This window comes from Equus caballus, chromosome 8 (assembly GCF_041296265.1).
Source record: "Equus caballus isolate H_3958 breed thoroughbred chromosome 8, TB-T2T, whole genome shotgun sequence".
Taxonomy (NCBI): Eukaryota; Metazoa; Chordata; class Mammalia; order Perissodactyla; family Equidae; genus Equus; species Equus caballus.
In genome coordinates, this window is record NC_091691.1 from 25,776,429 (window position 1) to 25,802,084 (window position 25,656).

General features: G+C 45.1%; 1 protein-coding gene and 2 long non-coding RNA genes across 5 annotated transcripts; 2 read left to right on the forward strand and 1 right to left on the reverse strand.

Annotated features, from left to right (window-relative positions):
• Positions 1–15,580, reverse strand: LOC106780917 (uncharacterized). 2 transcript variants are annotated; one of them, XR_002809782.2, is made up of 3 exons: positions 15,247–15,580; positions 13,333–13,580; positions 1–4,223 (listed from the first exon to the last, which is right to left on the reverse strand). It is a non-coding gene; the product is annotated as an uncharacterized lncRNA (long non-coding RNA). The 2 variants fall into 2 exon arrangements; XR_001377337.3 differs by lacking the exon at positions 1–4,223 and adding an exon at positions 11,233–12,070.
• On the forward strand, positions 3,417–12,285 carry LOC138915219 (uncharacterized). Its single transcript, XR_011420859.1, has 3 exons — positions 3,417–3,538; positions 9,093–9,216; positions 11,363–12,285. It is a non-coding gene; the product is annotated as an uncharacterized lncRNA (long non-coding RNA).
• TMED2 (transmembrane p24 trafficking protein 2) lies at positions 15,563–25,028 on the forward strand. Of its 2 annotated transcripts, XM_023647294.2 has the most exons (5): positions 15,577–15,925; positions 17,291–17,483; positions 17,891–17,911; positions 20,077–20,184; positions 23,537–25,028. In XM_023647294.2, the coding sequence occupies exons 1-5, from the start codon at positions 15,746–15,748 to the stop codon at positions 23,659–23,661; spliced, it is 627 nt and encodes a 208-aa protein (XP_023503062.1). In that variant the 5' UTR covers positions 15,577–15,745; the 3' UTR covers positions 23,662–25,028. The 2 variants fall into 2 exon arrangements, with proteins under 2 accessions (XP_023503063.1, XP_023503062.1); XM_023647295.2 differs by lacking the exon at positions 17,891–17,911 and having other exon boundaries at positions 15,563–15,925.
• Positions 25,029–25,656: the final 628 nt, after the last annotated feature.

The following is a 25,656-nucleotide window of genomic DNA, read 5'->3' on the forward strand; positions in this document are numbered from 1 at the left end:
TTTTCACCTATAAATATTTTAATATGTATTTCTAAAACATATTGAGGGACCGGCCCCATGGCTGAGTGGTTAAGTTCGCACGCTCTGCTTCGGTGGCTCAGGGTTTCGCTGGTTCAGATCCTGGCCACAGACATGGCACCGCTCATTAGGCCATGCTGAGGCGGCATCCCACATGCTACAACTAGAAGGACCCACAACTAAAAATACACAACTATGTACCGGGGGGCTTTGGGGAGAAAAAGGAAAAAAAAATAAAATCTTTAAAACATATTGAAACTATATAGCCACAGTGCCATTATCAATTCGTGGCACTTACCAGTGCCATTATCAAAATTAATAATTTCTTCATATCAAATATCCAGTGTGTTCAAAGTGTCAATTGTCTCATCAATTTATTTTTTCACAGTTTGTTTAACTCAAGACTCAAAAATAATATCCACATATTGCAACTGGCTGACATGTTCCTTAGTCGCTTTTAATCCTTTATCTCTTTTTGCCTAGTCTTGAAATTTATTTGTTGATGAAACAGGATTCTTTGTCTTGTTGAGATTCCTAGTCTGGATTTTGCTACTTTCACCACTATAAAGCCCTTTAATATGTTTCTTCCCTATATTTTCTGTAAACCGGTACTTGGATCAAGAGATTTGATCTTATTTGAGTTCAGTTTATTTGGTGGCGGCGTGTTCTAGCATTTATTTTTGGAGGAAGGATTCATTTTTTATGTTTATTTAGATATAATCACATGAAATAATATTCATCCTTTTAATGTGTACAACTCAGTAGTTTTTAGTATATTCACAAGGTTGTGCAACCATCACCACTCTCTAATTTCAGAACATTTTCATTAACCGCCCTCCCCTCAAAACCTCGTACGCATTAGCTGGCACTCTCCATTCCCCATGCCTCCAGCCCCTGGCAGCCACTACTCTGCTTTCTGGGTCGATAGACTTGTCTACTCTGAACATTTCATATCGATGGAATCATATACAATATGACCTTTTGGGTCTGGCTTCTTTTACTTAGCATGACGTTTTCACGGTTTATCCACGTTGCAGGAGTACGTCCTTCCCTTTTACGGCTGAGTAATATTTCATTGTGTGGATGGACCACACTGTTTATCCATTCATCCATCGAGGAACTTTCGGGTTGATTCCACCTTCCCTGTTGTTTTGCCTGAGGTAAAAGCAGTACTTTTCTTCTGGAAGCTCAAATCCCTTGGTAGGAACCTTGACCTCATCACAGAACTCCTTGTTTCTGGGTGATGAACCAGGCTCCAGAAGAGGGCAGGAAGGAAAAGGGAAAAGAGCTTTACCCAGCCAGGAAGCTCACAGCCATTGAGGACCTCCTGTGTGACAGGCAGGGCCCCCGCCCACCCGCTTTCTGTCTATGGATTTGCCTATTCTGGGCATTTCAAATAAATGGAAACATACAATACATGAGGGAAGAAGACAAGGCCACAGGCATGTGTGTGAGGCCCCGGGGAAGGACAGCCTCTGCCTGTGTGTGAGTCAGCGGGCTGGGACTGGACTGGATGGGGCAAGCTGGGGAACGGTGGGAGATGAAGCTGAAGAGGGGACCAGCAATTGACTGTGGGGCCAAGTTCATGTTTGATGTGGTAGGTATGTTATATGGCCTCCGGCAAGTCCCTGAATCATTCTTTGTCTCAGTGTTTGCATCTGTAAAATGGGAGTAATCTGGATCATACCTCCCTCCAGGATTTTTGCGGGTATTAAGTGAGTTAAAACGTGTAAAGTGTTTGGAACAGAGGCTGGCACATTGTAGGAGCTGTATTCATGGTAGCTATCGCTATTATTGTTAGTGTTGTTGTTGTTACTGTTACATTTGCTGTTATTGTTACCACTGAAGCGTTTCATTTCAAACAATAACATCACGGATTCAACGCTGATGTCTGTCTGTGGCGTGAGGGGCTATGACAGGAATTAGAAGCTGGGGCAACCCAGACCCAGCAATTCTACCTCCAAAATCTCTCTCAAATTCTTCCACTTTTCTCGGCCTCTCTGCTACCACCCTCGCCCACCTTACTATGATTTCCGCTCCTGGAAGGCTACAGTAGGTTTCCAGCTGATTTATCCACTTCCTCTCTTCCTCCTTCTAATCTGTTTTCTACACAGCAGTCAGTAATCTTGATAAACACATGCATTTTATCACACCAGGTGTCAATGCCAAGTCACAATAAAACCCAAAGTCCTTACCATGGCCGACATGACTTTGATGGTCTGATCTGTGTCTACTGCTCCATCTTTGTCTCACTCCTGCGCACCTCACTCTCTAAGCGCCAGCCACCCTGCTACTCCTGTAGGTCTTCCGTGTACCATGCCAGACCAAAATCCCTGGGGAGAGCACCCACACGGCTGAGTTTGGCTCCCAGCCATGCCCTGGGATCGGGGAAAACAAGGATTTAGCTTTACAGCTTCTATAGAAGGAATAAAACTCTGCTTTCACTGGGAGCCACCCACGGACGGACAGCCCAGACTTAGAAAGGGAGTTCAAATGCTGAGCAGAAAACAACACGTGACCTGCTGAGGAGAGCATGCAAATACGGGCCAGAGCTGAACTGTCCAGAAACCACAGAAAGGGGATTGAAGGTTGCTCTTTCTCTGTCCGTTCCATGCACAGTGCTCAACCTCCACTCTCAACAAGCTGGAACCACTCTTTCAAGACTATGGGCTTGCTGAAATATTTATATATAAAATGATATAATGTCTATGAATCGCTTTAAAAGAACCCACTGGGAGGGTGGGATGGTTGGGAATATGGATGAAATGAACACTGGCCATTTTGTTAATAATTGTTGAAGCTGAGTGATGGGTATTAGGAAGTTCATTGTACTATTGTTCCTCTTTCTATAATATTAGAAAATTTTCATTTAAAAAATTAAAAAATAAAGACTGTGAACTTGAAGAAGTGGCAAAGTATTTACTTGCCTGGGATGACCACAAGTCTTGCTTCAACCATTTATAAGAGAAGAGAGATTCGATGCCGCTAACAGGAAGAGAAGATCTGGAGTGGGGCAAGAGCATGAGTGGGTTCTGCACCGCCCCCCCCCACCTCCCCCCCCGCCATGGGGCAGGAGGAAGAGCTGCGAGCAGAGGACAGGTGGCTCCTCCCTCTGCACGCCAGTTGGTCTGGGACGTGGCAGAGAGAAGCAGTGATTGCGTGGAAGGAGAAGTCACTGCTTCCTGGAAAATCAAGCCACAGGGGCCCGAGAAACCACATCAGGGCTTGAGAGGCAGCTCGGGGCCCTTGAGCATAGCTTCCCTGGACTGAATGTCTGTGTCCCCCAAATTCATATGCTGAAATCCTAACCCCTAATGTGACGGTGTTTGGAGGTGGGGCTCTGGGAGATGATTAAGTCAAGAGGGCAGAGCCCTTGTGCATGAGACTAGTGCTCTTACAAAAGAGCCCTGGAGGGGAGTGCATTCTTGCCCCTTCCACCGAGTGAGGACACATCACACAGACAGCCGTTTGTGAAGCAGGAAGAGGACCGTCATCAGACGGACTTCTGGCCTCCACAACTGTGAGGAACAAATTTCTGTTGTTTATAAAGGATGGTATTTTTGCGATAGCAGCCTGAGCTGACTAAGATAGGCTATTTTATGAGCACCCCTATTTTTCAGGAGTCTGAGCGTTCTCCTGCCCAGCTCTGCTCTCCTTGCCCTGTCCCTTGGGCTCCATCCCAGGGGCTAAAATCCTGAAATAGCCTCACACCCTCTCTACGACCCACGCCACCCTCCTGACTTCCCATGGTTGCTGTTGTGGCTTCTCATTCCTCCTACCCCTCCCCCTCTTCCCTCTTTTCCTTCTCCCCCCTCCCCCCACTCCTCCTTCATCTTTAATTTGACAGACTTGAGATGGTCATGGACGATTTTGATGTCCTCGTTGCATCTTTAAACACCAGAAGCGTCACACAAGACTCACAATCTGTTCTGCATTCATTCTGTTCAGTCATCCTCCCTCCAAGGGCACTGCATGGAAGACATGAGCAGGCTCCCGAAATCCTTCTTGGAAAACAGGAAGATCAAACCTTAGCAACAAAGATTCTTTAAACCGCACTGGGCACGCTCTCTGAATTTCAATGTCTGTTTCCACCTGAAGAGAGGTCACCTGTAAATGCTGGGTCTGTGTGGATTTTCCATTATAGTTACGTTAACCCGGTAGTGCGTCTCTGCTTCCAGGGTCTCAGCCGCTTCAATGGTTGGGCTCTGAATGAAAGAAAATGTTTAAAGAAAAATATTTAAAAAGTAAAAAATCACCCATTACTTTTGTATGGGTTTCTTGAAAAGCTTTGAGCTAATGCTTTTTTGGAGGCCACGATACAAGGGAAGCAGGCATGAGGGAAGGGAAGTGAGGCAGAGGAGGAGGCAGAGCTTGCGCCAGGGGAACAGCACCGAAGTTGGCCCGGCCGCACAAGAACACGCAGCTGGCTGCTCGGTCTTATGGGAAAGCCACTGACTCTCGGAAGTGTCCGTCAGCACGGAGGGGAGTGGGGTATGAGGGGGAAGCTGAGCCATTTATCTGCCTGCTCCTTCATGCCTCTCACTGGTCCTCCCCACGGGGCACTGACCTCCCCCCATTTACAGGCGGACCTGCTCTAGTCGGGATGGTCCTGGGCGCTGGGGCAGCCAACAGTCTTTGTCCTGCAGGCTTCTGAGACCATCAGAAATGTTAGGAGCTGAGGTGACTGTGGCACAGCACGGGGCTTTGCAGCCACGGATACAGCGTGAGCTGTGGCTGATGCTGTTCATGCCAGGAAACAAGGCAAGGATCCCAGGGTGGGTGGGGAGCGTGCAGGTGGGGTGAACAGATCTAGGTCTGCCATACCCATAATCAGACCATTTAAGAAATTATGTGTTCAGTAGACTTCCTCCCATCCCATTTCCACTCCCAGGTAACTACTGTTGATACTTTGGTCCATGCTCTTACTGATTTTTTCCTGAGAATATGCACATATATCTAAACATACACTTTTTTTTTGTAATGGAAGCATGACATACATATTAGTATGCAAAAAGCTTTTTTCACTTAATAATACCCTATAATCATCTTTCTATCCCAGCATACATAGCCCTTGCTCATTCTTTTTCTTTCAGTAGAGAACACCTGTCTCACTCTTTTAAGTGATTGCATAGTCTTCTGTTTTATGGATGTACTGTAATTTCCCTGATCCTTTCTCCCTTGGTAGACACTCACACTATCTCCTGGTTTGGGCTACTTTAAACAACGTTGCTGTGCAAATCGACACAATTTTTGGTCCTTTCAACTTCATGAGACGTGAGTGGCCAAAACACATTCCATCCTCCTCTGCCCAGCACCTCCATTGCTGCCTATACACGAGGCAGTAAGGAGGACGGCTGCTGGCCACCGCTCGTCCCAGTGGACAGCAAACCCCGACCGTGTGCGTGTGCTGGTAGCTCCGCGCTGCAGCCACACGTCTCTCTCCAATGCAGTTTTGCCTGGGCTGTTTTCTGAGTTTAATCCTTTCCACGATTTCCATTGTTCTTAGTGGGCTGGGGACGGGATCTAGCCCTCTTCATTATCCACATTTCAACCACACCAGCCGTTTTCACAGTTCTCAAACTCGACGAGGTCAGGACCCCCATACAATGCTGTTAGGAGTATAATTAATAAAACCACACTGGACAATGGGCAGCACCGACTAAATCTAAACACACCCCAGCCTTATGGCCCAGCAATTCCACTCCTAGGTTTGTACTCAACAGAAATGAGAAAAGAATGTCATAGCAGCTTTACTGAAAATCGTCCAAAACAGGAAATAAGCTACATGTAGTTCTTTTGGTCCAGCTTTGTTTACTCAGCATAACGTTTTAAGATTCAATCACGGGCCGGCCCAGTGGCGCAGTGGTTAAGTGTGCACGTTCCCCTTTAGCAGCCCGGGGTCGACCTCTTCGGATCTGGGGTGCGGACATGGCACCACTTGGCACGCCATGCTGTGGTAGGCGTCCCACATACAAAGTGGAGGAAGATGGGCATGGATGTGAGCTCAGGGCCAGTCTTCCTCAGCAAAAAGAGGAGTATTGGCAGCAGATGTTAGCTCAGGGCTAATGTTCCTCAAAAAAAAAGATTCATTCAAATTGTGTGTATAGATAGCTCATTCTTTTTATTGCTGAATAGTATTCCACTGTATGGATATACCACAATTTGTTTATCCACTCTCCTGTGGTTGGACATTTGGGTCATTTCCAGTTTTTGCTTAATTCTAATGCTGTGAACATTCGTGTACAGATCTTCGTACGGAAACATGTGTTCCTTTCTTTTGATTAAATACCTAGAACCAGAATATCTGGGTTGCACAGTAAGTGTCTGTTTAACTTTTCAAGAAACCACCAAACTGTTTTCCCAAGGGGTTGAGTCGTTTTACGCTCCCGCCAGCAGGGAGGAGGAAGAACGCGCTTGGGCGGGTCTAATTTCACCAGCGTCCCTGGCTGATTCTGCTGCTCATTCGAGAGTTTGCAAACCACTGGCTCAGAGGGTGACAGAATGGGGGGGCTTTTCCTTCGGTGGGGACATTGGAGCAGAGACCGAGAAAGTGAGGGAGTGAGCCACGAGGAAACGGGGCAAGAGGGAACCAGGCAGAGGGAAGGGGAAGTGCAGGGCCCCCCAATCAGGCGTGTGCCTGGTGGGGGGAGGGCCAGCAATCGGTCCATGGGGCTTGAGCAGAGCCGAGAAGGGAAGTGCACTAAGAAACAGAGAGGAGAGTGGGGCCAGATTATGAGGGGCCCCAGGGAAGGATAAGCTGTAGGTTTGATTCTCAATGAGCTTGGGAGCCTCTGTACGGTTTTTTGAGCAGAAGCATAACGTGATTTCATAGCTGAGGAAACCGAGGCTCAGAGAGGTCAATTAACTTACCACAGGTCACACAGTAAGTGGCTGAGCTGAGTTCAACCGATGTCTGTCCAAGGCCAGAGAGCAAGTTGTTGAGCTCTGTGCTCTCTTTGAGCTGGCTTTGGCATCAAATATATGCATTAAAAGCTGATGTTTGGGAGCCAGCCCGGTGGCACAGTGGTTAAGTGTGCACGTTCTACTTCGGTGGCCTGGGGTTTGCTGGTTCGGATCCCGGGTAAGGACATGGCACCGCTTGGCATTCATGCTGTGGTAGATGTCCCACGTATAAAGTAGAGGAAGATGGGCACAGATGTTAGCTCATGGCCAGTCTTCCTCAGCAAAAAAGAGGAGGATTGGCAGTAGTGAGCTCAGGGCTCATCTTCCTCAGGAAAAAAAAAAAAGCTGATGTTTGGAAGCTGTCAATGTCCTCCAGCCAAAGACCAGCAGGCACACACTGGGAGTTAATCCAGTTGGGTTCATCACTCATTACAGCGAGGGAGAAAGTGCCCCATGGGAACGGTGGGCATCGAAGTAGGAGGGTGTTGGGGGCCGGCCCGTGGCCAAGTGGTTAGGTTCACACACTCCGCTTGGGTGGCCTGGGGTTTTGCCAGTTTGGATGCTGGGTGTGGACATGGCACCGCTCATCAGGCCATGCTGAGTCTGCGTCCCACACAGCACAACCAGAGGCACTCACGACTAGAATCTACAATGATGTGCTGGGGGCTTTGGGGAGAAGAAGAAGAAAGAAAGAAAGAAAGAAGGTTGGCAACAGATATTAGCTCAGGTGCCAATCTTTTTTTTTTTTTTTTTAAAGAGGGTGTTGGGCGTTAGAAAGAGCCTGTTACAGGGTGGGCTTTGGTTGGGTGATTCTGGGGAGTTTAAGGATCTGGGAGTGTGTTCCAGAGCAGGTGCTGTCAGGAAGCAGGGGTAATTCTAGGACTGGGGCTCGGGATAGACCTCTTCTATACAGAGGACAGACCAGAGCCAGGCTGGAGCTGTCACTGGTGAAGAAGCAGCCGTCACTCGTCTTAGCAAGAGAGGGAGACGTTCAGTGTTTTGTGGACCACGCTCGTGTTTTGTCTCATTCCATCATGGTCACAGTGCCCTCGTCTGATGTCAATGTTCTGTGAAACTGCTATTTCAGTGGTAGAACCCCAAGGCCAGCTGGTAGTGCCAGGCCAGCAAACGGATGTCTGGGGCCGCCCTTCTCTTTCTCCACGCCGTGATAGTTGTTTGGTCTTCATGGTGGAAATACGGTCTAGGAAAAACAGAAGCTGAGTCCGGTGAGCTTCAGAACGCGATTGAATCTCAAAGCCACAGCCTCTCCTGGCTGTCCTTTCTGCCATCTTACCCGGCTGTGCTGAGCTGGCTGTTTCCGGACTATATCTCAGATGGTTGAAAACCCTTCCCTGTTAGTTTTAAACAGCTTTATTGAGATATAGTTCACATGCCATAAAATCCACGCACTTAAAGGGCACAATTCAGTGGCTCTTAGTATATCCACAGATACGTGCAATCACCACTACTATCTAGTCCTAGAACATTTTCATCGTTCTAAACAGAAACCCCATTAGCAGTCACTCCCCATTTCCTCCCTACTCCCACCACAGCCCGAGGTGACCACTAGTCTGCTCTCTGTCTCTATGGATTTTCCTGTTTGGACATTTCATATACATGGACTCATACAATATGCGGCCTTTTGGGACTGGCTTCTTTCACTTAGCACGATATTTTCAAGGTTCATCCATGTTATAGCAGTACACTATTCCTTTTTTATGGCTAAGTAATATTCCATTCTGCAGATGGACCACACTTTGTTTATCTGTTCATCCAATGGCAGACTTTTGGGTTGATTCCACCTTCCCCGTTGTTTTGCCTGAGGTCAAAGCAGTACTTTTTTTTTCTGGAAGCTCAAATCCCTTGGTAGGAGCCTTGAACTCACCACAGAACTCCTTGTTTCTGGGAGATGAACCAGGCTCAAGAAGAGGGCAGGAAGGAAAAGGGAAAAGGGCTTTACCCAGCCAGGAAGCTCACAGCCATTGAGGACCTCCTGTGTGACAGGTGGGGCTCCAGGACTGCAAAGGCAAATTAGGACAGAAGTCCCTGCCTCAAGAAGCTCATAGTCAATGAGCAGAGAGGGTACATCTGTTGTTTTGCCCGCTGAAATCCATCCCATTTTTCTGATTTCCCTCACGGGCACACCTCTCCCCTACTCGCTGGGTCCGGAGGAGGAAACCCGGATCTGACCAATCAGCACCGTCCAACACGCCTACTGGTTGGCTCAGGGCTGGGCGTTGGCCTCCAACACTCCAATGAGATTCCATGACACTTTTTCTGGACCTTTTGAAAAAGGTAAGTTTTTGTTTTGGTTGGTTGTATTTTTCCTATTGGGTTGCTGAGAAAATAGGCTGAAAGCCTGGGCTGCTAATGGCCGTCTAGCGTTTGTCTGAGGAGAGCCAGCCTGAGTGAAAAGGCAACAGGGAGAAGGGCAGGACCAAGAGGCAGGAGAGCAAAGCACGGCTTGGGATGTCATTTGAGCAACTGGATCAAGCTGTGCCTGAGTTTTTGCTCCCTCTAGGTTTTTTAGCTACATGAACCAACACTCTTTAAGAATTTAAAAAAATGGATTGTGGTGATGGCTGCCCAACTCTGTGAATATAACTAAAACCATCAAATTGTACACTTTAAATGGGTGAATTGTGTGGTATACAAACTATATCTGAAGAATAAAAAAATAAAATAGCACCAGAGAAGGACTATGAATGAACTACACACAGGGTTTTGTTAGAACCCAGAATAAGAGCAGCTGACTTAGTCTGCAGAGTGGGGCAGGCACGCCGCCTTCCCGAGATGTTGCTCCGCTTTACAGGTGAAGAACGGAAGTCTCTCCCAGAAAGGAACTGAGTATGATGATCCTCTAAATGAGTGACAGTGCTAACAATTAAAGTAGTTAGTACTTTCCAGACCATGACCTAGTCTTTGAAAACACAGTCTCTCCTTATGCACTGTCCAAATGTCTAAACCATGACACCAATTAATTGACCTAAATGATTTCAAACTTATATATAGCATTGAGCCTGCTTATCACGAGTGGCTCCGAACAGACATGGGGAAGTCTCTGTAGTTGTAACACCTCTTGCTTTGGATTTCCAGAGTTTGTCAAAATTCTTCCACAACTCAAACTGGCCTAAGCAAAAACGCAACATAAATAAGAAATCTCAGATTTGGATTTCAGGCACAGCTGGATCCAGGGGCTCAGCAATGTCATCTGACTGCTGTAGTACTCTTCCCCTCAGCTCTGGGTTTGCACAATGCTCACATCACTCTCGTGCAGGCTCTCTACACATGGTGGCAACACTGGCCTCCAGGACCTCCAGGATTATGTTCTACCAGTTCAATAACCTCAGAAAATTCAATGAATTTTTGTTGCACATCACTGGCTCAACTTGGGACACATCACCCTGGACCAATCACTGTACTTAGGGAGACAGAAGTTGCTGATTGGTCAGGCTTAGAGCCAGAGAGTGGGGACACTCCACCTGAGCGGCATGGGATAAGATAAGAGGGAGGGGAATCCTCAGTGGACAAGTAGGGTGTTCTTACAGAGCTGAGAATGGATGTTGAGCAGACCACAAAAGTCAATATTTAGTTTGGGACCAGGAAGCTGGTAGCGCTCGCTCACACTCTAGAATGTGGCCATCTAAAAAGCTGATATTAAAAACTTTCTCTTTTTTAATATTTTAGTTTCATCTTCATGATCTGGACTATCCTTTTCTTTTCACATAATTACCCAAATCTTTCTTTAAGCATTGTTCCTCCCTCTTCTCTGATATCCTCACCAGTGGATCTCTCATCAGGAATGGCCTCCTTCTGTGCTCCAGCCTGTAATTAATTACTTCCAAGTATTGTTCCCTGTGTGCACACAGAGCCCATCACAGGAGCCCAGGGTCATGTGACCCAGCCTTCACTTTCAGCAACAGCCTCACATTTATGCTTTTCTTTCTTCTTCTTCTTCTTCTTCTTTTTTTTTTGCAGGGGAAGATTTGCCCTATGCTAATGTCTGTGCCAATCTTCCTCTTTTTTTCTTCCCTGCCTAGGCCCCAGTATATAGTTGTATATTCTAGTTGTAAGTCCTTCTAGTTCTTCTAAGTGAGCCGCTGCCATAGCATGGCTACTGACAGATGAGTGGTGTGGTTCCTCACCCGGGAACCAAACCTGGGCCACCAAAGCGGAGTGCGCCAAACTTTAACCACTAGGCCATCAGGGCTGGCTCTACACTTTTCAACTTTAAAGATTCTAATTTCACTTTTGGTTTATAGTCCAGGACAGGAGTTTGTAACAGTCAGAAAATGGAACCCACTCTAGATCTTTCCAAGAGAAAGGTTTTAATCAAGAAATCGGTTAAACGAGTACATTAGTTATCTATAGCTGTGAAAAGTCACCCTAAAATTTAGTGGCTTAAAACAACAGTAACCGTTATCTTTCATGGTTTCTGCAGGGCTGGAATTCGGGAGCAGCTTGGTTGAGCGATTCTGATACAGGGTCTCTCACGAGCTTGGCGTCAAGATACTGCAGGGGCTGCAGGCATCTGCAGCTTACCTGAGGCTGGAGGAGCCACCTCCAAGATGCTGGTGGGAGGCCTCAGTTTCTCTCCGTGTGGGCCTGTCCCAGGGCTGCTCAAGCATCCTGGTGACGTGATGGCTGGCTACTCCCAGAGGAAGAAGATAGAAGCAACGATGCCTTTTACGACCTACCTTCAGAAGTCACACACCATCACATCTGCCATATTCTCTTAGACAGAAGTGAGTCCCTAAGCCAGTTCTGCCTCCCAATCCAGGAGAGGGGAGGTACGGAGGAGGGTCAAAGAATTTGTGGATATATTTTGAAACCAAACAACAGGTGATGATAGAGCTGAAGAGCCAAACAAGGGATACAACCTGTAGATTAACAATAGCAGGAAGACACTGACCCACTCAGGACCGGAGGAACAAGTGAGGAAGGGGGCTACCAGAGCCCAGGAGCCAGGACCACCCAGTGGAAACGGGAACTTTGGAGGAGCTGGAGGCTTGAAGATGGAGTCACTGACAGAGATGCTCCCCAGAGCAGAGAGGGAGACAAACAGTCGGCTTCTTCCTTCCTCTGCTCCCCAAGCTTCCGTCATCGCCTGCAACAGCCGGACCCACCAGGAAGCAGAGCGCGAGGGAGCCTGGAAAATGTAGTTTCTCGTGATGCAGAGGTGAACAGAGAGGGCTGGGATGGGTCTGAGATCAAGTGGGTAAAGACTAGCACGGAGCCCCGCAAATGGCTGATTTGATTAGGTGTTGATATTGTGGTTAAATTTGTCTTGAATTCTGATTATTTTTATATATCAATATTGTTCTCAATAAAATGACATCTTAAAACTGAAAATGAAAAAGAAAAGAATAATGAAAGAAATTTCTCCAGTCTCCTTTAATCTTCCTTAATGTTAAAAGACTTCTGTGGGGCCAGAGTGAAGGGGCATTAATATCCAGGCAGCAGAAAGCTGCTCCAGCCTTTCCCGGAAATGGCCTTTTGCTATTCTTTTTAAAACTGGCCAGCATTTGAGGACTGACTGATGTAACTGATAGAAACCCCTCCTCCATTTCGAACTGGGTTTCCTAGTCCCGGCCACGAGTGTCTGATTCCAGGTAGAAATGATTTATTTTGTCTACTCTAGGTCTACACCCAAGAGAACTGAAAACATGTCCATACAAAAACGCGGGTGTAAAAGCTCACAGCAGGGGGCTGGCCCCATGGCCGAGTGGTTAAGCTCACGCGCTCCACTGCAGGCGGCCCAGTGTTTCGTTGGTTCGAATCCTGGGTGCGGACATGGCACTGCTCGTCAAACCACGCTGAGGCAGCGTCCCACATGCCACAACTAGAAGGACCCACAACAAAGAATATACAACTATGTACCGAGGGGCTTTGGGGAGAAAAAGGAAAAAAATAAAATCTTTAAAAAAAAAAAAAGTTCACAGCAGCGTTCTTCACAAGAGGCAAAAAGCAGAAACAACCCAGATGCCCATCAACGGATGAAGGGACAAACCAAATGTGGTCTCTCTGTATAATGCAATATTATTCAGCCAGAGAAAGGAATGAGGCACTGACACATTACAACACAGAAGAAGCCTGAAAACATTGTGCTAAGTGAAAGACGCTGGTCACTAAAGGTCACAGATTGTATGATTCCATCTCAAATCCATAGAGACAGAAAGTAGATTAGTGGGTGCCAGGGGCTGGGGGAGGGGGAATGGAGAGCAACTGCTAATGTGTACGGGGTTTCTTTTTGGGGTGATGAAATGTTTTGGAATTAGATAGTGATGATGGTTGAACAACTCTGTGAATATGCTAAAAACCACTCAACCGTATACTTTAAAAGGGTGAATTTTACGGTATGTGAAAAGGAAGGAAGGAAGGAAGGAAGGGAGGACCCATTTTTTGTTGTACCTGACTGACCACTGATCACCATCTGGTGGGTTCTGGACCAGATCTGAGTTGAGAGGTTCGTTCATCATCCATCAAATATTTATTGAGCACTCACTATGGGCCAGCTGCTTGTTACGTTGGATGTATTTGTGCACAGCATGGCACACGAGCTCATGCCAAGCTGTGCTGAGGACCATAAAAGTGCACGTTTACTGTGGGTGAGCTGGCATCTCCTGAGAGCCTCTGGTTCTGTGATTTGTCTTCAGATCCTGAAATCACGTTGAAAGACACCTGATGAGTAATTATGACAACGATGCTAAAAAGTATAAAGTAGTTGATAGTGATTATTTTACAGTACTATAATGAAAGTTACTTTTGTTTCTTTTCTAATTTTTAGATAGCACAGTTAATTTATAATATCAAAAATACATTTACAGATGACTTCTGGCTGCATCTTTGGTTTGGCCACCAGTGTGTTTTCAAACATTGGAGGGGAATGTATTTAGGCACAGCATCTATGCTCCAGTTTGCCACAGTCCTCCCCACTCCCTATTGCCTTAAGCTGGTGCCATCTCTCATTCATATAAGCTGCCTGATCCCTCAAGGCATTTGAAATTTGGGTCCCCTGATTTATATAATAAAACCCCCACAACATACAATTCATTGTGGCCCACTGAGATGCTAAATGTCCACATTTTAAATCCCTGATAAGTGGAGTTAGAATATTATTTAATCAGCTTGAAAATGAAAATTAACATTTATTTTCTAGATAAAAATAGAATTGTTCCTGGCACTTTTCTACAGAGTTCAGTTCAGTTTAATAGTAAACCTCTGAAGGCATTAGAAGGAGGAAGAGATTTAATACAGGGAAACAGGGCCTTATAAATGGCTTGGTGAGGCTGGAGGAGCAGGCTCCAGGCTGGGCCCCCCTCCAGTGATGACTCCAGGAATAACACTACAGAACTGAGCTGCGGGGAGAAGCAGGGCCTTTGCCACAGTCCGGAAGGTGGGGAACCAGGGGACCATTACTAGAACGCTTGAGTTCAATAACACGTCATAGCCAGGAAGCTTCCACTGTAGCTGCACCTGTTTCTTGACACCTGAAGCAGGGAGACTGGACACTGAGGCGCTACTGCCCCCTATTGCCTGATGATCTTCCAAGAAATAAGGCCTCTAGTGTGCACAGCACATTCACATGCATGGTGTCATCTGACCCTCATGATCACTTTACCAGATAAGCAAGGAATGTGGTGTCACCCCCTCTTGACAGATAAGGAAAGTGAAGCTCAGAGAGGTGATGGAACATACTTAAGGTCACACAGTGCAGAACTGGTAACAACATGTCTCCTCAGTCCCATGCCAGTTCAATGCATTTGACATGTCAACTGAGGTCATGGCATGTCATGAGCGAGGTCTTTTGCGGTTCTATGGTAGGTCCTGAGAGCACAGCATATATATGCCAAGTACCTCGTGAATGACACATACTGGTAAACAACTATAACTCAGTAGGTGCAAATCTGCCTTGTAAGCACAGACGAAGGGACTAGTATCTACCAGCAGGTCTAGGAACATTTCAGAGAACAGGCGACATCTGAGTAGGGTTTTGAGGGATAAGCAGGAGTGTACTAGGAAGCAAAGGGTGGAAAAAAATTTTCCTAGTAGCTGGCAAGAGCTAAGTGAGTGGGAGGTGGCACCAAGACTTTGAGGAGCCGAGAGAATTTTAATTTTGGAGGATGTAGACAAGGTAAAAATTTTGTGGTAGTGGTATTACACACATACGGTAAAATAAGGTGCATTAGCCTTAAGTATACAGCTTCTCGACTTTTTAAAAAAGCATATGTAAACACTCAAGTACTCATCATTCAGGTGGAGATATAAAACATTTCCAACATCCCAGGAGAACATCCCTCGTGCCCCTTTTCAATCTCTACCCACCTCCTTCCTTCCGCTGTCGGTTTTTGCGGGGTCAGGGGAGGCCAGCATAAAAATCTCAAAGCCCTTGGCTGCAGCCCCCATCTCAAATTCCCTCCACGCCTATTGCTGCCTCCAAATCTTTCGCACCTTCTTTGGACAACCCTAAGAGGGCATTGCCCCGGGCGCGTTGGTTTCTCGATACCCACACTTTCTCGTGTGGCCCACGTGAAATTTAGGTTGCGCGCGAAAAGGGAGGGAGGTGGGGACGACGGCTTTTGGTCCTTCGGAGCCACCGTCCAGGTCGGGCCGCGCGGAGCCGCCATGTCCCTCGCCGGCCGCCGTGCGTCCGTTACGTGGCAGCTGCCGGCGCCCGCCAATCCACGGCGCCCGCATCAGCCCCCGCGGGCGGCGCAGCCGGAAGGGGCGGAGCGCAGGCGGCGGCGGCTGAGGCGGCAGCGGTGGCGGCGGCGGCGGCTCTGGAGGCCGCAGTCCCGGTCGCGGCTTCGGCGCCAGCCCCACCATGGTGACGCTCGCTGAGCTGCTGGTGCTCCTGGCCGCGCTCCTGGCCACGGCCTCGGGCTACTTCGTCAGCATCGACGCGCACGCCGAGGAGTGCTTCTTCGAGCGGGTCACCTCGGGCACCAAGATGGGCCTCATCTTCGAGGTGGCCGAGGGCGGCTTCCTGGACATCGACGTGGAGGTGCGGGCGCGCTGCCCGCGGCCGAGGCGGGGTCGCGCGGGGCCCGCCCGGGGTCTGCGGGGCCGCGGCGTGGGGGCCGCTCGCCGGGGTCTCTGCGGCCCGCCGGGACTCCGCGCCTCCCTCGGGCCGGAGCCTCGGCTTGGTCGCTGTGGGTTCCCAGCCTGAGCGGCGGGTCCCCCCGGACCCCCTCGCCGAGCTTTGTCGCCAGGCGCCGCGGGTCAGCCCCGCGCCTCTCGGGGGTTGGCTGGTGGCCGTCTGGGTGCGCCCGGCGGCCGCCTTCCTTCATGTGACGGGTTAATGTTGGAACGTGGCGTGGAAACTTTGGGAAGAGTAAATCGAAAGCTGTTGGAGAGCGCTCGCAGACGTTCGCGCGCTGTTTCTCTTTACTTCGCATAGAAACGACCTGAGTGTTTGGCTCGTTTTTACGCAAACCTCCAGATATCTGGCTTGGCCATCTCTGAGTAGGAGAGGGTGGAGTTGCGTCCTGCATTTTGGGAGGAATGGTTGCAGCGAAGGATCTGGAGGAAATGGGAAATTATTTTAAGAAACCCGCCGTCCCTGAATTTCCTCCTGTGTCTTTCTTTAAAGCGAAAGAATGATTCGCCTCTAACTTTTTTTAGGAAGCCAGATGTAACTAATACTTAAAATTCGTCTGTAAGCATGATTTAATTGGGTTTAAGAATTTTATTCCATTTGGCAGGGAACATCAACAGAGTTGGGCACTAATTACGCCATACAAGTGAAGTCCAGAATTAAGAGGATAATGGGAGGATTTATTGTGAAAATTAGCTAAGACCTTAGAGATCAGCTGTTCCAGTCTGGAAGTTTTACGGGTGGCGGGGGCCTCATGAAAGGAACTGACTTGAGCACCGCCGAACAGCAGATTTTAGCGGACTGGGATGAGAACATGCCTCTCCTAGTTTCCAGTCTAGTCTTTTCCCTTAAGCATCTCAGATAAGCCTATTCCTTCGTGATTGGCAGTAATCAATCAGGAAAACCTAGAAATGTAGCTTGCTCAGAATTCTTAGTTTTAAAGAGATTTCTGTTTTTCTTGTTTTAACAGCTACGTGTTTGCATGTTTGTTAGTGGACTAGGCCACTTGGAATGTGGAGGTGCGGTTTCTGTTTCTGAGGGGTTTACGTTTAAATCGGACAAAGAAGACAAATGTCAGAGTTGAGAAGTGTTGAGAGAGCCTTGTTTAATAAGTGAGAGAACTGCACCTGAAGAGGTTACTGTCACTGACTGAAGGGAAACTAAGTGAAAATTACATTTTCTTAGCAAATATCCTACCGCTGATAGACATTGCTCACGTAGTTTATGGTTTTAAATCTTTCGTGATATCTCATGCATTTCTCTCGCCTCCAGATTACAGGGCCTGATAATAAAGGAATTTATAAAGGAGACCGGGAGTCCAGTGGGAAATACACCTTTGCTGCTCACATGGACGGAACATATAAGTTTTGTTTTAGTAATAGGATGTCCACCATGACTCCAAAGATAGTGATGTTCACCATTGATATTGGGGAGGCCCCGAAAGGACAAGACATGGAAACAGAAGGTGAGATGAACGTTCGGAAGGTTTATATCATATTCCAGGAATTAATATTCTTTTATTTTATCCATCTAAATGGAGTATTTATTTTGATTTCTTATTCTAGGTTCATTCACTGTCTTTACAACCAAAAACCTTTTGTGTAATATACTTTTTGCTTACTCAAATCTCCTAATTAACAAAAAGAAGTTTCTGGAATTTCATGTTAAAATTTTAGTTCTTTACAATTGCCCCTTCTGGCAGCTTTTCTTAGTCACTTTGTGCTCTTGTAGGCATGTGGGTTACGTGTCCTAAGTGGTTTGTTTGGTTAATCCTGCTGTATACGTCTTTATTTGCTCATCTGTTTACATGACTAGTTTAGCTAAACTTTCTGTTTTATTTTTTTGTGTGTTTATATCTTACACTTTCTTTAGGTGGTGGAGATACCTGGGATGGTACGTGGATTGCTTTTTGACAGCATCCTATCTTTCCGCGTATTTTGTTTGCTGCTGTCTAATTTCTGCTTTCCTTCCTTCTAACCTCAGTTTGTTAGCATGAGAGTGTTTTTTCTCTTAATTAAAAACCCTACAACTAATTAGAGTTTTAGAGTGATTGTTTTTTGGCGGTTTTTATTTGGTTGACAGGAGATACAGGTTAGGTGATTTTAAATTAATAGCAGTGGGAACACAGTGACTGACACTTTAGTAGTAATATCATACTTTGTTTTAAATGAATAGTGAAGGGTGGAAAGATTCAGCTACACTGGACAAGTGAAAGTCTTAATTAAACATACCTAATAGCACGTGGTGCCGTTGACTTTGTAGGAAGTATTTTGTAGGCTTGTTTTACCATAATTAGAGTTTTCTAACTTGAAACTTGGTTGGATCTAAAATGCAGTTGTAGGAACCGTGTCTAGAATGTGGTGACAAAAGCTCTGTCAGCCGGATGTTGCAGTTAGCTTGGTATTTATTCCTCAACTGACGAGTAATGAACCCTAAATTGATTCTTCTGGGTAAATTGCTTACCAGGAGCCAGCACATTTGGAATTTTTTTTTTTTGGGGCCACAGCGCATGTCAGGATTTTTGGAGATTAGCAGTTCAGCACATTTCGTAGTATTAACATGATATCACTTGTCCTAGATAGTGAGCAATTAGTAGAGTATGTACGTCATAAAGGAGGTGAAGTGTTTGTTAGGTTTTGAAATCTGTAGAATCATACTGTTTAGTAATTCCTGCATTTGCTTTTCAGGGCCATTTACAGTGTAGGACTTGGCTAATTCTCAAGCAGAATTAGGAGTTTTGAAGGGCTTTGTCTTTGTTCATTTTCTGGAAATTAGTCTTTTCTAAATTGTTAGAAAATATTGGCTGGTGAGCTATAATGAATGCTGAATATTGAATTCGTCTTAAATAATCCTTTAATGCCATATCTGAAATTCTTGCATTTGCTTGTTAATGTCAGCCAGTGGCAGCTGTCAAATCAAGCCTACCTCTAAAGCAGTGGTTCTCAATTGAGGACGATTCTTGCCCCCGGGGGACGTTTGACAACACCTGGAGACATTTTTGATTCTTATGGCGGGTGAATGATCCTACGGTGCATTGGACAGCTCCCCACAACAAAGAACTGTCTGGTCCAAAATGTCAACAGTGCTGCTCCTGAGAAACCCCGCTCTGAAGGTTCCATGTTGTGCATGGACTTGCGAAGTGAAGCTAGCGAGGGATGATTTGAGATTCTAGCCCAACTACCTTGAAATGGTAGGGGCCTTTGGCTTCTCTTAAGAAATTTAGGGTTAGCAGTGGCAATTTGGAATTCCAGATGAGGCCCGATCTTGGGCAGTGACAAAGAGACCCCTGCAATGGGAGTCTTCCCTTGTGGTGTGTTTTTTCGTACCGGTCTGCTCATTGTCATAATATAGCACTACCTAGAGGCAGACACTTATTGTTCAGAACTCTTAGTTCACCCTCTGTTCGTTTTTTTGCTGAAGAGAATACTTGGTTTTAAACCTTGTGCAGCTGAGAGCTTGTCTCTTCACTTGCAATGCCTGCTAGTCCCCACTGTGTGAAAGTATTGCTTTGTCTCTCATAGAAGGTTTGAGTTGGTGTGGATTTTCCCAAGAATGTCATGTTTTTCTCTGCTCAGCTTCTTAGAGATTAAAAGTCTGTTTTGATATTGCTCCTAAATTAACGTTAGAGTTGTATGACTTTTAAGGTAGATTTTGATTTTAGTTTAGATATTGTTGTAGGGTGTTATTAGGCTTTTCATTTGTTTTATATTTCGTGCTCTCTTTCCCCCTCAGTCTTTTCCCTCCGCTCTGGTTGGTGGCCAGTGTGGTGAACTTCACTTAGCACTTCATTAAAGGAACTTCTTAGGGTTAATTGTTTTCCTTTAGTTACATTGCATAGTATGTTTTCTGCCCTGAAAGAGATTTCTCTACTAGGAATGGACTTTAAAGAGTGCTTTGAGGATTAAATTGTCATCAGTGGTCCAAAATGATGCCTGAGCCATTTCTAAAAATAGCTTCTTTTGTGTGCCTTCTCTGAAGAATATTTGTATTGCTTTATCAATAGTTTTCAAAGAGAGAGTGCCAAATATGTGCTAATCTGTTTTCAAATCCTTCTGTAGCTCACCAGAACAAGCTAGAAGAAATGATTAATGAGCTAGCAGTGGCGATGACAGCTGTAAAGCATGAACAGGAGTACATGGAAGTTCGAGAGAGAATACACAGAGCAAGTAAGTTAACGCTCGAACTTTGCAGCAGTGTCTGGTGGCCACGACATGGCGCAGGCGTGTTACCCGAGAGCTTGCTTGTGTTTTCCTCTTTGGGAAATTTTGCAAACGTAACCATACTAAAGCACTCACTTAAAAAAAGCACCTACGCAGAGATTGAGTCTGCGTGTTTGTAGAGCTGTGTGCTAGACTTGTTTGCTGTTGGATATTCATTCTAAACCACAAAATGCTGTGAAGATTGACAAGCTTTTAAGAGTTTTTAAAAATGTGTGGTCAGGTAAGGAATAAGCCAATGGTTTTCTTAAAGCAGAAAGGAAAAACATGGTCAAATGGATGTTGCATTGGTTTTAAGTCACATGTCTGGCACTTTTGTGGCAGTGTGATTAATATTATATCCTGAGATGTAGCTATTTTTCTGAAACCCAAGATTTAGTCTACTTAAAATAGAAAGCACTAAAACACGAAGTCACCTGGCAGTCACCAGGTGAAGATCAGTTTGGGAACTGGGAATGTATTTGTCCTCGGAAATAGTCATGACTGGAATCCCATGTTAGGGTGCAAAAGCCTGTTTAGCCCATGATATAGCATTAAGTATTATGCTTTTTCATTTAAAATGAAGAGATACCAAATTGACACACAGACCAGATACCATATTTTAGGACAAGGTCCACACTTGTTCAGTATCTTTCATCTTCTAAGTAGTTCTTGGGGATAGACCTCACTGGGAGCAAGCTTGTCTGTAAATGCAAAGTAGTTTATGTTAGGAATCTTTGTTCTGAGGTTGGGGTAGGGAGTGGAAAGGAGAGAGACTCAAAAGCACAGGTCAGATTTCTTCAAGATGCAGTTTCTGTTCTTCCTACCCTCTTACATCTGTTCTTGCCACTGAGGGAAAGGATCCTTCAGGACCTGGAGTGTAGAGTTCACCTCCTCTTCTTTTTTTTTTTTTTTTTTAAGGAAGATTAGCCCTGAGCTAACTACTGCCAGTTCCCCTCTTTTTGCTGAGGAAGACTGGCCCTGAGCTCACATCCATGCCCATCTTCCTCTACTTTATATGTGGGACATCTACCACAGTATGGCGTGCCAAGCAGTGCCATGTCCACACCCAGGATCCCAACCAGCGAACCCCGGGCCACTGAAGTGGAATGTGCGCACTTCACCGCTGCGCCACCGGGCCGGCCCCAACCTCTTCTTGAGAGGAGAAGTAAACATAACAGACTGGAGAAGTGCCCTCTTCTTGCTTTTTTGGTGTAGTGTGGGGGTTGAGGTGGACCAAGGCTTGTATACACACACTCCTCCTCTTCCACCCTAATTCCTTCTCCTCCTTGCCTCCACTCTTAAGCGCCTCACCCTCTGGGATCTCCACCTTCTCTCCCTCACCTGGCTGGGGCCTATTTGTGGGTTCCCTTGCTCCCAGGTGGGGTCAAGCCCATTCTGGGATGAGAAGGGCAGTGAACAACATCTGAGGTCTAAGAGCGTTCACTGCTTTGCAGTTTAACTGGTTGAGACCAAATGGCTTTAAGGGTATAGGAAGGTTTTGGGAACCCAGCAGCCAGAGGAAGCGCCTGTCTTCCGGTATGGGGGCATCCACCCTTATTCTCTCACCCTTAATTTGAGCAGAGATACTCCTGTAATTGTTTTGTAAACAAAATAGAAGTTTAGGCATTCAGTTTAATTTTCCGCAAATCAAGTAGTTCCCATAATATTGTTTGTTTTTTGTGTCTTTCTACAGCACTCACTCCTCAGAGATGAACTTAGTGAGACCTTTTTTCCCCACTATGGTGTTGTAATTACTGTGTTGCTTCTAGATCAGGCTAATATGCGAATGATATGAAGACAGGGCCTTATATACACACACTTTCCTAGGTGGCTACTTTCCTATGTTGTTATGCTTCAGTGTGTTCTATTTAAGCTTAAAGATGCATTTTTCTGTAAAGGGAGAGATAAATACTTCTTTTTATGTGATTGCTTAATATTTTGAAGTATTTACTCAGCCATTCCCCTTTTAGACACAATTTTAGAATTAGTCATTCACTTATGCTAGAAATTGGTTACTAAAGTTTCAAAAGAAGGAAACTTCATGCCATGGAATTAGCACTAACATTGCAGTGTTGGTGGTTTTTAGAATTCTAGTTAAAGTTCTTGGGCATGTGTCTATTCTTACTCTGGAAAAAAGTCACTTTTTTTCTTTTTTAAGTAACTGTAAATTATCTTTTTGGAAACACGTTAATTGTCTCTCACTTCTTTTGGAGTTATTATTAGTCCAGTAGCTTTTACAATTCTGGTTAATCTTTTTACAAATCGTATACATACATCTAAAAATATGACACTTATTCAGCTGATTAATATTGTTATGATATTGCTAATTGTGATTGTCTTTAATATTGGCCCTTTGCAGAAAAACCAGAAGCTATCTAGTAATTTTAAAAGGTTAAGGCTGTAGAGTTTGATCAGAAACTTGAAAGAATGTGACATAAATTGAGCAGAATAAATTGTTATAGTCATGGCTGTTAATTTTAAGGATCAAATCCTTAGCTTAAGAGTGGCATAAATTGTGAGACACATTCAAATTTGTCTGGTAGTAACCGTCAGTATTGGTCCATGAAACTGAGAAACCTCCCCTGTCTAGAACAGATGCCAAGTACATAGTAGATGCTCGTTGAGTATTTGTTGAATATATGTTTAAAGAAAAAGACACTTAGGGGCCGGCCCCGTGGCTGAGAGCTTGAGTTCGTGCGCTCTGCTTTGGAGGCCTGGGGTTTGCCGGTTTGGATCCTAGGTGTGGACCTAGCACTGCCCATCAGGCCATGCTGAGGCGGCGTCCCACACCGCACAACTAGAAGGACCTGCAACTAGAATGTACAACTGTGTACTGGGGAGCTTTGGGGAGAAGAAGAAGAAGAAGAAGAAGAAAAAAACCTATTTAAAAAAAAAAGAAAGACTTAGACTGACACAATTCGTCTTGGTTGGTAGTGCTTTTTGGGTAACTCTCTGATCTTGAAATGACCTCTTTTTTTTTAAGTCAATTTTCTGTTTCAGCAAAAAGGATTATAATGTAGGGACATTTCAGCGTGAGGGACAAAGAAGGCTGGATTGGGTTTTAACCCTAGAAGTGTGACTGGGCAAGCCACTTTTCCTCTCTGTTCTCATACATCAGCAGAGTGGGTTTGGCTGCTCCATGAATCTCATTTAAATCTAAAATTATCCAAGTCTTTGGGTTTCTTGGGGACTAAAGTATTTAGAGTACTATGAATGGTGTGCAAAATATTACTTTGACACAGAGTCAAGACTAGGAGATGATGTTCATGATGCCTGTGCTTTTTTTTGGTTGTTGAATTTTGTTTGTTGTCCTCAACAGTCAACGACAACACGAACAGCAGAGTGGTCCTCTGGTCCTTCTTCGAAGCCCTGGTCCTCGTTGCCATGACGTTGGGGCAGATCTACTACCTGAAGAGGTTCTTTGAAGTCCGGAGGGTGGTTTAAAAGCCTCTTCGTGACGCTCTCAAACTCATAATTAACTCACTGTTTACCAGACATCTTGGTCATAATAATGTTATGAGTTTCTACGTTTTTATTTTCTGAACTGTACATTCACAGCTTATGTTTCTTTGTAATTAATAGCTATTGGGAGAAACCCCTTTTTAGGAAAGTTTATAGTGAAGATTTGATGTTTGATTGGCATAATTTCTTACTTGAATTCTGCCTCCAGTATACAGGCCCTTCTGGAACTCAAACACTGTAAATGAAATAGAGGTGTGTAGTCCTTATTGTATCTTCTTTTTCTTTTGTTTTTGAAATAAAAGGCAGTGTGTTCAGGATAGTACTTTACTGAAATGATTGCGCCCTCTGGATCCCTTATTAAGTCATTGAAGATTCATCTTGTTGAGTCCTTATGAGAAACGACAGTCTGAATCTTGATTTTCTCCCCAGCCTGATGGCAGAGCTCTGTGACTTTGGAGTGTGCTACCAGATTGGTACTTTTATACTTCGTTTTTGCTTTGAAGATAAGACTTAACCCAACAACATTTTCCCCTGTAAATTTTTACTTTGAACCTTTGGACTCAATCACCTCCGCTTAAATTGATGACACGAGCAGCTAATAACTGTTTTGGGTTTCTGCCTAACCTTGTAAAAGTTATTAAAGCCAGTTCTCTGGGTGTTTCAGCAAACGGTAGCTCTTTTCCTTTCTGTGCTGGCATGTTGCTTTCTCTGCTCTTGGCACGTAGGAACTATGCATTCATGCAATTGGGAAAATCTGAATTTCTGATGCCAAAGGGTTAAAGCCTCTTGGATTTCATTGCAGTGATAGACAGCCACTATTTTATTTTTGATCAGTGGCATTTTGGCCACTAAGGTTTAATTAGGGTACTGAACAGCACTGTCAGTACTAGGGTTTTTGTTTTTCTTGGGTCTTTGTATTTTGGCACATGTGAATTTTGTTTTGTATAAAACAAAATGACTTTTTCTTGGTCTCTGATGATGGGTTTAAAATTAAAAGAGCATCTGGTTTTGGTGTAGGGATGATCCAGGATTATGTTGTGACTGATGTATATTAGTTACTTGGACATTTTTTTTGGATCTTTGCAAGGGGAAACCTACAAGTAATGAGTTTTATATAATTAATTTAAATTTGTTACAGGTTTTCATGTTCAGGATAAACAATTTTTCAACCTTAGGTGAAAATACTTGCAACAGTTTAAGGTCAGTGTTACCTTAGGACAACTGTTGCATGCCAATTTGTGTGTGTGTGTGAAAACACTTCAAAATTGAATTAACAGATGTAAATTTAAAATTGGTTGTGTATCTAATCTGCCCCAGGTTCAGTAAATAAACAGTTCTTTTTAAAAACAGTCAGTATTCCGTGTTTTATATATTAATGATCAACTCACATATGTTCAGTACCAACTTGCTGTTCATATTTGAAATGTTTGCTGAGTAATTATGCCCATAATCGTGACGACAGTGAATAGGAACCCAATTTTAGGTTTCGCTGTGTGGTTTTTTTGATTGGTCATTGTTAACATCTTAAGTATTTTTTTCATTTGGATAGAAAAATGTTTGAGTTACTTTCACTCGACCACCTGGATTATGGATGTGGGAAGTAAGTTTAAGGCGGATTAAATGATTTGCCCAAGGCTCCCAAATGAAGAGTGATTGATGGAACCAGAAACTAGGTCTCTGCCTTTAGAGACGGTTCCTTGTCCTGCATTCCAGTAGGGGCCTGCTGGCAATAAAAGAAACGGCCATTTACTGAGCCGCGTGTAGGGTCCTAGCGCCGTGCTGCGTGCTTTACGCCGTTTGCTTTATTCCTCAAAACCGCCACTGCTGTTAGAATCCTCATTTTGGAAATAAGGATACAGACTTGCGTTTGCTTTCACAGCTGTCTGTGGAAGTCCCACTTTATGAAACAGTTGTCAAAGGTATTTTGAGGATGGGATGGTGGTATTTCAGTGAAAATGTTGCCTCAGGCTATCATCT